The following is a 15,998-nucleotide window of genomic DNA, read 5'->3' on the forward strand; positions in this document are numbered from 1 at the left end:
ATGTATCAAAACAAGCTTATTGCTTAGTGTTGTACTGAGGCATCTGGGAAGATTTGTTTCCAGGATTTGCCTTGGCTTTTTTCCAACAAGATTTTGTAGAAATTATAATGAAATCATATGTTGGTTGCGCCTACTGGAATCACATTTTTATCCAGTAAAACATTTTTATCCAGTTTTACTCTGTATATATATTTTTATATATAAACACACAAGAGTGTGATTTTGGGTGCATACTTACACAGGTATACTCTGTATACAAGCACACACTCAAATGCAGACCAAATGTACCTATCATCCTTTAGAAAGAAAATACTTTTAGTTTGTCCTTTAGTTCATGTGGCTAAGGCCACAAATTGAACCTAAAACATCCAGTTTTGCTGATGTGTTATGTGGGTGATGGTGAATTGTCCTGATAAAATCTGTTTGGTTTAATTTTTGAAGATCTGCAAAAATACATGATAGCAGAATCCATTTAAAAGGCATCAAAACTTATAAACCCAGGTTAGCTTTGTCAACACATGTTCAGTGTAATTTTCTCTTTCCTATTCATAGATGTTTTGTAGTAAAAGCTTTGGTAGTGTTTTTATATAGTCAGAAATGTTCCACAATAGCCTACTCAGAGGCACTCTTTAGTTAAATATTTTTGCAATTCTGTGAGTTTTTCTTACCTTTTTGTTTGTTTAGTTGGTTTGGTTGTTTTTTTAATCAGGAAATGATGTATGTCTGGAATGGATTTGCAATTGTGGGCAAAAGAGCAGACCTCACTGAAAACTTACTGGTTACAATTGAAAAAGAAGAAACTGCTCTACAAAATGAAACTAGTAAGTGATCAATTAAGGCAGAATTAATAATCTTGTAAGAAATGCTGACATTTTTATATTCTCCTATCTTCTGATATTGTGCAATATCAGAATATGCAAAGTCAATGTTGGCTTTGACGATGTGCTAATTAAGTCCAAGTATGGAAATTTTGGACCCACGTGAAAGTTAGGGGTAATTCTTCAATATGTTCTTTATGAAGTTCAATTGATGCTGCAGACGAATTCAGAAAACTCAAGGACCTGAAGTTATTAGTTACGGAACATAACTGGTCTAGCTTAGTTTTTCTTGTCTTTGAGAGTGTTCTTGAACCCTAGCCTGCTAATGTCTTCAAAGTCTGAAAAATATTTTTTCTAAACCAATTTACATCACGCTTTATTAAAGAGGACACATGCTGCATAGAATATGACAAAGTATAAAAGATATGATGAAGTGCTATGCACAAATTAGTCTGGTTTTCTGTTTTATTTTCCGGCAAAATAAAACATGTTTGCTAGTTGTAAAATGTAACATACTTAACAAAATTAACAAATAAACTTTGACCATGGTTTTACATCTTGGGGTAATGTTTAGAGAATCAGCCTATAACTTACCCCTAAAAGAATTTAAATTCAATTATTGCAACTGGTTTACTGCACAAGTACTTGTTTTTATCAGGGTGGTTCTTTCACCTGTCATGTGATTTTTTTTTGTAGAATTCTCTTTTGAATTTTTCTAGAATAAATATTACTGTTTTGCATGTGAAACTTCTGAAATTATAATTCACTAAAATAATTTATATTGAACTCAGATTTTAGTCAGACTTACGAAAAATTCAGCAAATTAGTTTTACCAGTGGTCAAAATAGCAATTCTGAAACGTAAGATACATCAAAGTATGATTTACTCATACTCAAGTATAACTTGAGGCGATGCATAAGGAATTATACAGGGACATAGAAGAAATATATGACATATAATCGTCAAATCTGGATTGTATGATAAATGGAATGAAAGTAACCTGCATGGCTGTGTTATTTTCTGTGTTGCTCTTCTCTTTTCTGCAGAATCAGTAGTGTGCCTCTTAAATCTGAAGTATTTTCCTTTTTTGGTTGTTGTGATAGTAAAACAAAAGTGTAGTGATATATTTGCAAATAAAGTAATTCTCTGAGCTCCATGGAGAGTTCTGGCAGAATCTGTTGGAAATCCAGGGCTGTTTTGTGCAGAGGTTTGTACAAGAAGTGCTTATCAGTTGTAACAGTGAAGTACTGTTTACAAATAGGATATAGTCTGGAAATGTATGTATTTTCTGTGTCTTTTTTTAGTAATAACTTCTGTCAGATGTAATTTTATTCTAGACTTTGCATATGTGATCTTGATCTCCTTTTAAAAATATGGGATCAGTGAAAATAAAGGCTCTGATTACCAGAGTTACTGCTGAGTCCCTAAAAAATAGTGATTAAGGTTGCTAGCAGAGTGTGACAAGGTTACAATATAATTTTAAGAGACAGTTTTTGGTAGTAGTAATGTCTAAGGATAGCTAAGGTGCTGTGAAAAAAGGGTGTTGATTATACACGAAGGTCACTTAGGGATTGAGACTTCTTAGAACTGTTTTTGCTTTATTTCCTTCACATGAATAGGCACAGCATGGAATCTCTCAAGGACTGAAAGTAAATTTTATGTTGTTTGGAGCTGAAAATAGAGATGGTAGGAAGAACAAATGAAAGAAATTAGAGATGGGTTCTGGTTTCTTTTTTTTCCCCACAGGATTTCAGGGTATTTTTTATTTTCATTTCCAATATCTAAAATGAGATATGTAACTTAAAGAAAAAAAATATTTTTTTCTTGTTTTTTGTCTTGGTAATGATAATTCCTTTGGTGTAGAGCACTGAAGCTGCTAAGATGGTTCTCCCACATTTATTGCAAGGTTGTCTGTGTTAAATTGGCCTGTGCATTTGTTGCAATTTAGTGTTAATTTTTGGGCATAATAGCTTTTATTCTTTTGGGAAATAAGACTAGTAGTTGAAGCTGTTAGAAACTGGTGAGCCTTTACTGACATCAGTGTGTGCCCCCAGTAATTTCAGTGAATGAGTCCTTCAGGACACACAGAATGCAATGCTTTAGCCTAGCAAAACAGGTTAGAGAGAATGAATGCATAGTACTCATGTGCTGCACTTCTACTGTCACTAAAAGCGCAGTCTGTCAGTTACAATCTAGCAAGACTTTCTGTGTTTCAACACAGACAGAAGTAAGTCTGAGCATGGTGGCAGAGCACTTTGCGGAATCCTAAAATGAATTTGTCTTGCATGTTTCAGAACTGTTTACGTAGGATTTCTTTGGCAGACTATTAAGGAAAAATTAATGTGACCTTAGAGAGCTGGTAATTAGTTGTAAACAACATGATCTGAAGGGAGAGTGTTTTGCTTCCTGAATTGTTAATGTATGTAGTGCCATCTGTCTATCCATATGTGTTTTCTTTCCTTTCTTTTCCTTCCTTGTACCCAGCAAATGCTACAAACTAAGGGAACTAAAAAGGATCACACTTGTTAAGTAAATTTTGAATTGATTCAAACACCCTCTTTCATCTGGTATTTTTAATCCTATTGAACATAATACTTTATTGAATTTTTCAAATGTTATACACTATTACTAAGGCTTATCAAACATTAGAGATGATAAAATTACTAGTAAACATGGTTTCTTGAATTTACGGCGAAACGATTATTCTGAAGAGTTCTGTAAGAGTCATGGTGTGGTTTTGCAGGTTTTTTTATTTTGCTAGTGCTACTGGAGGTCTGCCAGTGCTCTGTAACAGGGGAAGCTGTTAAGATAATGTGATGGTTTCTGTCTCACTGTAGTTTTTGCTATTGCAAGTAAGAAATCTTTAATTAATGTCTGTTTAAGTAGAGAAATATATTTAATTAATGACTGTTTAATCCTTGATTAATGAAGTTTATACCTGTTTGTTGGATGTTTCAGTTTCTTCTTACTTCTTCTTTGTCTGTCTTTTGAGGGAAAGATACAGATGTCACGGATACATCTTCTTTAGTAGACAGTATTTTAAATCATGCCTGAAGGTTATGTACATTTTGAGGTATAGAACATGAGAAACAACATCCTGAGTCTGAATACATACTCCCTACTGAAAATCTAATTTTCGTTTTCATGGTATTTTCAAAATGTTTGACATATCTCACTTTTACTGTTAGATCACAATGAATACTATGTGGATGATGTGTGCATGTTGCAGCTACTGAAAGGCCTCTGCCTGAAACACTTGGGAAGACTCATGCAAGCTGAATTATGTTTCAGTAAAGTAATTCAAAGGTAAAAAAATAAAAGAAATAGATTTTCTAGCTTTTGGTGACATTCCTGATACCTCTGTTGCAGCTGTTATGTTAGAATTTTGAATAATTAAACATTGCATTTAGTTAAAATACCTTTGATAGTAGTTAGAGAATCAGAAAACTTTGCTTGTATTTTTCTGTAGCAATTTTATACTTACTGTTGCTTTATATATGTGGTGTTTGAGGCTAAATAAATCAAACTGCCAGGTAACATGCCCAAATACACTTGGAATTGTATTTGCAGAGCTACCTGTAAGTAAGGACAATTCATATCGGTTTCCTGTTTGTTTTTGTTTTCTTAAATTCACTATTTAGTACTTCAGTAGTTAATGCTTCCCTGTGCAGATGAGAAGTTGTTGTTACTTGTTTTAGTTGAAGTCTGATTTTTTTCCTGTGTTACAGATATTCAGGTGTCAGATCCATATTAGCTGTAATAGCTTTTCTATACAAAACATGAGTCAGGTACTAGCTGTAGTTGAAAATTTCTTATAAGTTTTTTAGTATTTGGGCTGAAGAAGCGTATTTGCATGTGTTTACTTGTTTCTAACAAGTGATTTAGAATAATGAATAATAGAATTCGTTATTGAAAATTATGTGTGTTTCTATTCTCTTGCCCTCTTGTTTTCTCTTACCATTTCTAAGATCCCATGTGAGTTTAGTCAAGTACAGTGCAAGTTACAGGGCAGAGGGGTTTGATTGGTTGCAAGTTAAAGGAACACTATTCCTGAAACATTTTTTTCAGGAGGTAGTTGGCAACGCGCAGGCTTTTATAGCTGAGATATTTTTAAAATCTAAAGACGACAGTTCTTCGTAAAGTGTATGTTTTGCATGGATTAGAGGAGAAGTTTCCTGGTGAATTGAGTACCTGTATTTAGTTCAGCTTTATTTTCTACATTTTAGGGCTGCTATAGTCCTTTAAGACTGTTTATCAGTGTGTACAGAATTATCCAGTAAAAATGGCTTTAGAATGTTTTTTTTGGTTGAGTGCTGTTACAGGCGGTTAAAAGTTAACTAGTCACTCAAGACAGGGCTGTATGTAACTATTTCTGTATTTTTCTGGTTTTCTAGTGAGAAGCAAATAAAATATGACAGTTACTTGGTGCCATTCACGCTGTATGAATTGGGTCTGCTGTACAAACAACAGGATGAGAGAGAAAAAGCAATAAGATACATAGAAACTGCAAAGTAAGTGGGGTTTTTTATCACCTTGTACATTATGAATAGATGTGTATTTGTAGCAATGAAGGCATGTGTTTTTTCTTCCTGACAGCTTCCTTGCAAAATACAAGTAATTAAAAATCTCTGTTCTTGATTTGCAGAACTTGTCCAATATAGTTGAATTTTGCAGTTTCATGAAACATCAGACACAGTAGAGTAGACAGATTCTAATAAGACACAATATGAGGGGAAAATGTTTTCTTCTTGTGTGGGCTTCAGAGGTGCTGAAGGTCCACTGCATGCATGGGATTCACAGAATTCACAGAAATCACAGAATGCCTAGGTTGGAAGAGACCTTCAAGATCATCAAGTCCAACCCATGCCCTAACACCTCAACTAGACCATGGCACTGAGTGCCACATCCAGACGTTTTTTTAAACACACACCACCTCCCTGGGCAGACCATTCCAGTACTTCATCACTCTTTCCATGAAAAACTTTTTCCTAATATCCAACCTGTATCTCCCCTGGCGCAGCTTGAGACTGTGTCCTCTTGTTCTGTCAGTTGCTGCCTGGAGAAATCTGGAGAGTCCAGAGAAGGGATATGTACCATTCTGTCCCAGAGGGCGGCTGTGGGAATTAAATCAGCTCCACTAAAGGTGTTCATAAGAGTAGGGTAAAAGCCAGTACACCAGTCTGACCATGCCCCTTTTTCCTTTCACATGTTGTCACAGATGACCAGTTGGAGGTTTAATTTACTGTAGAGCAGCATATTTGCATCATCTGTGGATTGTGGTATGAGATAGAATGCCCCTTGTGTTTACAGAGAAGTAGGCCAGTCTTGTAATAGTGAACCCTCATGGGGTTTTGTTTATTTGTTTGTGTTGGGGGCGATGAGATTTACAGAATATGATTTCCGTAACTATGTTTATTACTCTGGCTGAATTGTGTTCTGAGTTGGAACATACATTTTCTAGTAACACCCTTTTCTGTAGTATTTGGACTTGTCTTTTCACAGCAAATTTCAGTAATTGGTAGAGCTGTTAAAAGTATCAAGATAAGTGAAAGAGATGCTAAGACATGGGTTCAGATTGTCAGGACATTTAATATTAGTACCGGTCTAAATCTTGTTTGCTCAATTTGTGGATATAGCTTTAAATGTCTCATAACTCACTTGTGTGTCAACCTCTGTTTCCTGTTGTAAGAATAAGGACTGTTAACTTACAAACGTATGAAGTAGAAACAATCCAATTCAAACATTTTTCTCAAAAGAAGTTGTCTGTTTTGCAGAAACAACTACAAGGAATACTCTATGGAGTCCAGGTTGCATTTCAGAATTCATGCAGCGCTTGACAGCTTGAAGGTGACACCTGCTTCAACACCTTGAATGAGGAGGAATGCTTTTCATGCATATAATAAATAGCCTACACAATCTTTTTGCAATTTTTTTTAATCATAGAGAGGAACGTAATGATTGTTTTCTGTCACTTCTGATTTGATGTATATCATTCCTTTAGATGTTTTCTGTATAGCGCCTATACTGTATCTACATGCTGTTATAAAGAAGACCTTATATTTTGTTTGATAAAAATAATTTAATATTTGACTTGAATGGGGGATATTTTTAAAAAATAAGGTGATGGTGCAATAAAGTTTAATGAAAATACTTTATTTTTTTTATATAAGAGCAGATGCAGGTGATGCAGTGGAATTGGTGATAATTTCTGCATTTTTTTAAAGTTTGATTTTCTGCAGTACACTTGAGACTATTTTTCTCTCTGGAACAAAAATGCAATGTCTGCAGATAACCTTACCCGCATTTTTTGCCGTACCATACTCTGAAATTTGTGTTCCAGAGGAAAGAATTAGCCATCTTTGACTTAATTTCATTTTGGGAACAAAATGAATCTGTCTGAAGTGCAATATTTTTACTCTGTCAGATGAAGCTAAGCAGGGCTTCAGATGAAGCTAAGCAGGGCTACAGTTATAATGTCTTTGCAGGTCTGTTTCACTCAAAATAAGTGCTTACAGGGGATATTTTTCACTTGTAGAAAAGTAGAGCTACAAAGGACATTATGTTCTTGTTCTAAAGTAGAATCAACAGTCTTAAGTTGTTCCTGACAGATTTATTTCACCTGTCTAACAAAAATAAAAAAAGCACTGAGAACATTCATTTTGGAACTTACACAGAATGTCTTTCCCAGTGATAAAAGACTGGGAAATTTTGTCTGATGTCTACCCCAAATAATTATTGGCACAACTGAAACTGATTGTTTCCCATCTTCCCTGTCATGGATCTGGAGAAAGGATTGTTCTTTACCTTTTTGAAGGGATCATTTAATATTTGTAGACTAGCACCCTGGTTGGTATTCTCTGTTCTTGGATCCTAACCAAAGTAAATAAAAATTGGTGGATTAAAGCATTTTCCTAATGTAGAACTTGGTTGTGCATCAAAAAGTGAATCCATTTTTAAACTTGCAGTTAAGAAAATATAAGAAAATATTCTAGTCTAATTTCTACCAAAAATATGCAGTAAAATTGTGATACCTGCATTTTTATTTTCATGCTTATACGCAAACAGCAGTATCAGATTGAATTTCCCATTTATTTAGATACACAGATTCTAGCTGTCTGTTCTTAAAAATAAAAATATATTTGATTTTTATTTAAATATATACCAAATAATATTCTTTTACTAGCTGTTGCAAAACTTACCATTTCTGTATTTTATCTGGTATATTTACTTCTCCACAGTAAATTCATAGTACATATGCTCATGTGTGTGATTTGCTGCCCTTATCTACTACCCAGGCAAAATCAGGACAAAAGAAATAGGTGAAAAATGTCCTCAGTGAATGAGTAACTGAAGTTTCTAATTAAATGGTCAATATAATCTAAATGCTATAACAGTTATTCTCAGGTTACTGAGAACACAGCTTTCTTCTATGACTTATAAATAACGGGGTCATTTAATTGCTTATAATTCTGTAATACAGTGGTATATTTCCAGGAGAAGTAAGAGGTAAAAATATTAGCTAAATAAACATAACAGGTCTTTCAAAATGGAAACCTGATCCAAAGTCTTTCTTTGTTGGTTTGGATTTGTGCCTATTGTAAATGTCCAACTAAGTTATTTTGTAAAATTAATACACATGTGAGTTTGAAGCTTAGATACCTGAGACACTGAATTACTGATAAAATAAGCATGCTTATTTTCAAATATATTTAGTTGACTATAGCTAAACTTTGAAGTAGAGTTTAGCATATGCTGTCAACTGACTTTGCTAAAGATTTGCCCATTTATATATATGAGTATAAACTGTAGTGAGCATAAACTCATATATTTTCAGGAAATACTTTTAATGCATCTGTGTGCATTGTATGTTCAGTTTAGGATTATTTTGGTCAATCTGATTAGTGGATTGGAGTCTGCTTCATATTTCTGTGGAAGGTGATGGGAACAATTGCCAGTAAAACTTCTGTAATTTGTGTTCCAAATAGTATTTGGAACTATTTGTAGTTCCAAGAGTAATACACTCTAGAAGAGTTATAACTGGGACTACAGACTCTCAATGCAGAGCACAATGTAGTCTCTGATCTCTTGTTGTTGTGGGGAGCATCTTAAAGCTAATATTTTATGGGTGATTTGAGATAGAAATCAAAATTAACAAAATATGAAGAATGAAACTGATCTTTTCAAAATTTAGTGCAAAATTTCAAGAAGCAGTGTACTTTTTTCCATGAGTGATGTTACTGACTGAAGAGCGAGTAAAAAGAAATACTTTCTTCAGCTTTCCAAGGGTAATATTAGTTCTCGGTGTATGTTATACTGTGTTTCTTTTGGGGTTGGCCTTTTTGCACTCCTGCAGAGAACAGGCTCATCAACGCAAATTTGCAGTATCCTCTGTAGTGTTTTGAGGACCCAATATTAAGTGCTATTTAGAGCTTGTCTCCTTTCTGTGCTGCTGTTCCAAACTTTACTAGAAAGATTGATTAATTGATCAGGATTCTTAGCTTTAAGCTTTATTCTGGATGTTTTTTCCAGGTTGTTAACAGTGGAAATGTAAATGTGTGAGAGTGATTTGTAACCTTTCAGTTAAGGTAGGTCTCCACATGGCTTCAAGAGATGTTTAGTTTTCCAAATGCTGCAGAAAAGTGCATGTCTCCTTGACACAATGCATCAATGATGCAGTATTATTTAGGACATTATGTCTGAGTTAAGTGATTTCTGTTTAAGAGTTCGGACAAACGGTCTGTGGCTTTTTGTTTTTTTGGTGTTTTTTTTTTTTTTTTAATCTGCTGTATTCTGTACTGGGCCTTAAATACAGCTCTGATTTAGTCTTAACTGCTGTTTCTAACATTCACCGCACATGCTTATCCTCCATGGGAATTTTGAATATTGTCCTGAGACTTAACTAAGCAAAGCTGATCATTTACCTATGATGCTATAGCCTCTCTTGATAATAGTAGCAATTATAATATATACAACAGCAAATTTAATTTGTTAGTTTAAGCAAGCAAGGCTAAGCTTACAGTTATATTATGAGAAAAGGTCACTTAGTTGTTTCTGATAATAGATGTCTTTTTTTAAGGTAAGCAATAATAGATTAGCCTGGTTATAGGACAGAGCTTCTATTTGATTAAGAATTGCCTACTTAGGAACTAGTACAAAAAAACTTCTTGTCTGCACATATCAATCAAATGTTTAATCTGTTGAAAGATCATTGTACTATGGTTTGTAAGTCTCTATTCATCAGTTTTTAACAGAAATTGAAAGCAAATATACGTTAAAAGAAAGCTGATGCAAGATTACATATCTGTTCTAATACACATGGAGTAGCAGCTGTATGTAGCACTTTATGGCGAGAGAAATGTACAATAATCAGATCTTGTTATGTTTCTAAAACACCTTGCAAAATAATGTGTAAAACAAATAATTTCTTGTAACAAATTCAGCTGAGACTTTGCTGTCATTTTATTACTATTCCTAATGTTTCATGTCTTGTTTCTGTATATTCTTACACTGCCTAGTTCAACAAAGAATGTTTATATTTGCCCTGGTGCTGCAGTCTTTTTGCTTCTAATTGCTGAGGTTTGCACATGTTTTTATTTGGTACTTGATGAGTAAACAATGTGGGCTGAAAAATAGAAAATGAAGAATGAAGTATGTTCTGGTTTAAAGAGCATGTAGATTTCTACATTGTGAATCATTCTACATCATTCATTGTGATGCACTGGAGTAGATTTTCACTTCAGAGGAATAAATCACATATGCTTGTGCTACTGAGTGCTTAATTTGGCACTGTATTCTAGTTGTACATCAAGAACCTTCAGCTGAGAATTACCAAAGCATTATCATCAAAAAAGACCTGATCTCTAGTTTAAAAATGCTCCCTTAGGCATAGAGCTCTTATACAGCCTGTCCAGACTGAAAGGTTGGACAAAGCTTTCAAGGTCTATTGAGTGAATAAAAGGTCTTTTGAATGTGATAGCAAATACAAAACAAACTACAGCAGGGTTTTGTTTGGTTTGGGGGGGGTGGGGGCGGTTGTGCTGCTGGTGTTTTGGGGTTTTTTTAAATTGTGTTTTGGGTTTTGGTTTGGTTTTGTTTTCCTTAATCTGGTAATAAACGCTATAGGACGGCTTCATAAAGGAAAAGTGTGGCTCTTTGCAATTGATAGAAGAGTACCTCATGGAAAAAAAAGTCAAGAGTCCATGGTTAGCATAACAAATTTAATGCTTATTGATTAAAAGATTAAATACTTTATTTTTTGTAGTAGTGTATGTGTGTACTTGAAGTTTGTAGAGAAGCACATGTCAGTTAGTAATCCCAGGTAGGGGCACCTTCCTAGATTTAGCCACTTACCTAAACAAGATAAGCAGTAGGAAATGTTTCTGTTTCCTCTGTCAGGTCTTCTGTTCCATGAAAATTACAGTAGGCCAGATTCAATATCTGTGCCACTGAAGCATGGTGAGTGCTCAGGGTTCATGTCACATGACTGTGGCAAAAGTTAAGGTTTTACTAAAACCCCTCCTCAGAGGTTAATGCTCTCGCCTGCTTGAGCATGTAAATGTGGACCTCAAAACCCATTTTTCTTATTGTAAAGTGGATATAAGAGTACACAAGGATAATTTTATTGACATACTTAAATAACATGTTACTTCAGTATTTACAGTCAGGGTGGAGGGATATGTAAAATTAGGTTAATGCTACTTAGATAGCTTATGTTAGGCTTAATTTGTTCCAGAGCACTAGGTAATCTTCAGAATTAAATTCGGTTGTAGAAAAGAGGGTAGTATGAATTTAAGTATGATTTTATTTTCACTACAGTTTTGCTCAAGGTTATAGACAGGCAAAATACGGTGCCTAAATATACTCAAGTACAGATAGAAAACTTTCATTTCTAACACCCAGCCCACGTTGATTAGATTGTTTCTCTCTCTTTTAAGAGAGGTTTTGTACAGCATTCATTGAAGAACTTATGTAAGCAGTATTCTACAGAGGAATCTCCCTGTAGTTTAAAATTTCATGTGGTGTAGAATATGCATGCTCAGGCTTTACTTGGAAAAGATGCATGGCTTAAATCTCCAAATTCTGATCATACCAGTAAAGTTGCTTCAAATCCATCTGTATTAGTTTTTACTAATAGGAGCCTTGAAAACTTCTTGTTGGCAATGGGAGAATGCCAGATGTTCCTTCACCTGCTATTAATTGTTTGTACACTCTGAAGAAAGTTTAGACTTTTTTTTTTTAATAAAATGCACATAAAATTCAAGTACTCTTCCTATAGTTTACATTAATTTTATTAGACTAGTCATATGCTGAGGAAGCAACTTCATTTATTGCAATCAGTAATACTAATAATAGTACAATCATTGTGTCTACTTCATAATGAATCTTTGAAGTGGAAGCTGCTTTAAATCAGGCTTTTGTGAGTTGAAAGAAAAGGAAAAAAAAAGGGAAAGTGAAATGTGTTGTGGGGAGTTCAGAGTGGCTGTGGGAGATAAACAGTTACATCGATATTACTTGAAATGCAGGGTACTCTGGAGGCCTATGACAATATATCTAGTGAATATCAGCTTACAGCCTGTTTTTCTACAAGCTAAGATTCTAATAGTTTAGGCAGAAAAAAATGAATAAGCCTTGCCTGAAAAATAAAACCTGCAACCCAAAATGCTGTATGCTGTGGAGTAATAACAGTTCTTCTTACTGAACAAGTCAGTCTTTTAAGGAAATCTGTCAAAGAGCCAGAAAAGCTAAGATGTTGGATATGTGCTGCATGTGAAAATTTACTTACAGGATGTTACATTTTGGAAGAGACCTTAAGATCCCACCCCCACCTCCACCATGGGCCAGGGCACCTTACCCTAAGCTAGGTTGCTCAAGGCTAAGTCCAGCCCAGCCTTCAGCACTCCCAGGATGGGTCATCCACAGCTTCTCTGGGCAGCCTGTTCCACTGCCTCACCACCCTCACAATAACGAGTTTCTTCCTAATCTCTAACCTAAATTTCCTCTCCTATTTAAAATCAAGTTATATATTTTCATGTGTAAACAGTTCTGATTTTAAGTGCTTGGTAAATTGGTGGGCCTTACATTATGAATGTTCTTTTTTCTATCCTTTTTCCTTTCTGTTGTTAATTTTTATTAAAGTTTCTGTGTTTATTTGATACATTGCAAAAAGAGTATGTTGCAATAAAGATACCAGTTTTGGAATTCGGTTCACTGCAAAATTAAATTTAAACTTTACTGATTGACATTCGCAGGAAAAAAAATGAAATTCTGGTTTCTGAAGCAAGTTTCTTTTACTTCAGGAATCTTACTATGCACCTAAATGAGATTAGGTCTACCAATCTAAATATCCTCTAGTGTGTCGTGTTGAAATTTTGTCTTGACAGACTTTGGAAACTGCTGTATGCTCAATGTTTCTGGTGTGTGAAACCCCATTGCAATAGTGAAATTTTGTCAGCAGCTGTTTTCCTTCTGGAGAGTTTTGCAGGTGAAAAAGGAGCTTTGCTTTATTTTTTTTTTCCTTTAATTTTTTACTGCTTTCTTCAGGCAGCAAAGTTTGGCTCCTCGCTTCTTTGCTAGACTGTCTGAAATTGGTAGAAGTATTCAAAGAAGAATCTTCTGTTTTTCATGAGTGTCTAGCTCCATGCTTCCCTAGAATAATGTGCAGCTGAGATACCTGCTTGTCTTTGCTAGCTGTGGCAGTTGCCCTTACTCAGATTGGAAAGAGAATAACACTAGGAATGGGAGAAAATGCAAGAGAAATTCATGTGTGAAGGATAGGAAGTAAGAATATGTTGGATAGGAGTTTCTGTAGCACATGAGCAATTGATGTCACCTTAGACTGAGGGACCAAATTGAATATTATGAAAGGATGAAACAAAGACTTCTATCACAAGGATTGACAGAAAGATGTCTAGAAAGAGAAATTATAACTAAATTTGCTAACTAAATGGAGACAATGTAATCCAGAGGTGATGGTGTCCTAAACAAACAAAAAAAAAAAAAAAAAAAAAAAAAAAAAAAAAAAAAAAAAAAACAAAACAAAAAAAAAAAAATCTAACCCACAAACAAAAAACAAAAAGAAAACCAAAACCAAACCAAACAAACAAACAAACAAACAAACAAACAAAAAAGCCCAGACTGGTCATTTTGCAATAGGGAGAATCTTCCATCTGGAAGTTCTTAAGTTACAATGTTGTTTCTGTAGCATGGCTCTGACAGCTCTGTCAACAGGTGAAAATTTACAGCAGTGGGAGTCCATTGTATTGTTAACTTTTATCAAAAGCATTGCTTGTCAGAAAATAGGTCAGTGTAGCTGGAGGCTCTATCTCCCAGCTGTTTCTTAGGGAATATTTAAGGAACACTTATACAGTCCTAACTAGACATTGGCAGCTGCTACCCACATGGTAGTAGCCTGGGTCAGTAGCCCTGTTGGATCTCACAGAAAAGACTGCATTGTAACTCCTAGTCTGTATATGCCAAACAATCCACCATTATCTACCCATTGTGTCCTTAGAGATTCCAGCGTGCTTAGTGCAACTTGACTGGTAACTCATCTCCTGTGACCAGCAGTACTATATAATTGGAAAGCACATGTGGTTTTGGTTACTGAAGAGGCCTTGGAAGTACCTTGCAATGTCTTGTGAAGAAGCCAGGACCTTCCATTGCAGTAGTGGCATCATACGGAGTTCCAGAGTGCCCTGCTGTGTCATTTAGCAGTTTCTTGGTGTAGGATTTTTTTTCTGCTCCCCTAGTACTCTGCTGGCAGTCAGGCCCTAGGAATATGCCATCAATATGCCATCAGCAAAAGCTTGCTTGTATTGGATTAACTCTAACAGTGTTTGTGGAAACAGCTGTTTATTAACAATCATGATGCTGTGTCTGAGCCTTTTAGGTGCCAAATTAGGACTCTTTTAAGGACTAAATTCAAGTTTCAGCTATATGCATTTTGATTCCTTCAAAACCACTAGAATTGGCTCTCATGGATGCAAATAAGGCATGTATGTTCTAAACAAATAAAGATAGCAGTGGAAATAGTGTTCATTGCTTCTTTAATTACAAAGTGAGGATACCTTAGTGGTAGCTGGCCACAAACACATGCCACTTAAAATGCCTTCTTTTTGAGCCTTTGGGCAGGTGTTTGAGCACTATGCTATTCAATCCAACCAGAATGCACAGAGGATGTAAGTTTTTGGTAGGAAAATAATAGAGAACAAAATTTTGTTAAATCTTATTTTGTAGGCATCTTGTCCAACTTCTGTAGCAGACAAGAGGCTCTTCATTACTTGTAGATTTCACCTTCCTTTTGTGACGGGTGCCTTCTTTGGGTCTTCCAGAGTTCAGATCTGGAAAAGAGAAGCTGGGAGGTGTGGCGATCTTGCTGAAAGAAAATTTCCTTCTCCCCTGCTCCATGGTCTTTTCTCACCCTTATCAAGACCTAGTTTATCTTCTCTCTCTCTTCTCCCAACTCCATGGAAACTCAAGCCTACATGAGCTGCTTTGTGCCTAGCTCTCCCTCTTTGCCAGATGGATGGGGAGAGCAGACAGGATGGCAGAGTCCAGCATCTCACAGAGCAGGGAAATGGCACTCTGTATTGAAGACAGACACACCAGGGGTACTGTGTACAGCCAGGAGAGCAGCCTATCCTGGGCACACGTTCCCTCTGGCTTGGCTATGTGTGAAAGTGACCCTGGTTAATGGCAGCCATACTTGGTGAACATGGGCAGGGACAACTGAGAAGAGCCAAGCCCTGCAAGGTGCCCTTGTTAAAGACAAAAAAACCCCCAGAAAACAAAAACTCCAGTTCTCCATCACAGATCTGGTTTTGGCAGCAATACGTGTGCAGGAGACTGGAGGCTCACCAGCCTTGGGCTGATCTGTCAGGGAGGTTGCTGCACACCTCAGTGTGGAGTGAGCCTTCTAGCAGCACCTCTGCTGGCCAGGAAGTGCACACTGGGCTAAGTGGTTTCTATGGTGAAACTTTACTGTAAGCAGAGCACCCCAGGCTAGCAGTCTCTCCAGGCTTGAGCTGCCTGAGCTTTGGCACCTGCCTGGACCAAGGTGCATCGCATAAGCCATTTCTTGCACTCAGAGCATTGAAAATGAGACTGCAGTAGCAAAAAGTGACGCTGTGAACTTGCTAAACTGCAGAGCATCAGATACAGGATAGCCAGAACCATAGGTCA

At 35.9% G+C, this 15,998-nt stretch overlaps 1 protein-coding gene across 1 annotated transcript in view; it reads left to right on the plus strand.

The window, feature by feature from the left end:
- The window catches only part of TTC39B (tetratricopeptide repeat domain 39B), a 70,677-nt gene extending 60,313 nt beyond the window's left edge, over positions 1-10,364 (plus strand). Inside the window, exons 16-19 of the mRNA XM_056513872.1 lie at positions 710-821; positions 4,007-4,124; positions 5,213-5,329; positions 6,593-10,364. Coding sequence (XP_056369847.1) covers positions 710-821; positions 4,007-4,124; positions 5,213-5,329; positions 6,593-6,689 — 444 coding nt within the window. The 3' untranslated portion in view covers positions 6,690-10,364. The remainder of the gene's footprint in view (positions 1-709; positions 822-4,006; positions 4,125-5,212; positions 5,330-6,592) is intronic.
- The last annotated feature ends 5,634 nt before the right edge of the window (positions 10,365-15,998 follow it).

Source organism: Oenanthe melanoleuca, chromosome Z (genome assembly GCF_029582105.1).
Source record: "Oenanthe melanoleuca isolate GR-GAL-2019-014 chromosome Z, OMel1.0, whole genome shotgun sequence".
Classification (NCBI taxonomy): Eukaryota; Metazoa; Chordata; class Aves; order Passeriformes; family Muscicapidae; genus Oenanthe; species Oenanthe melanoleuca.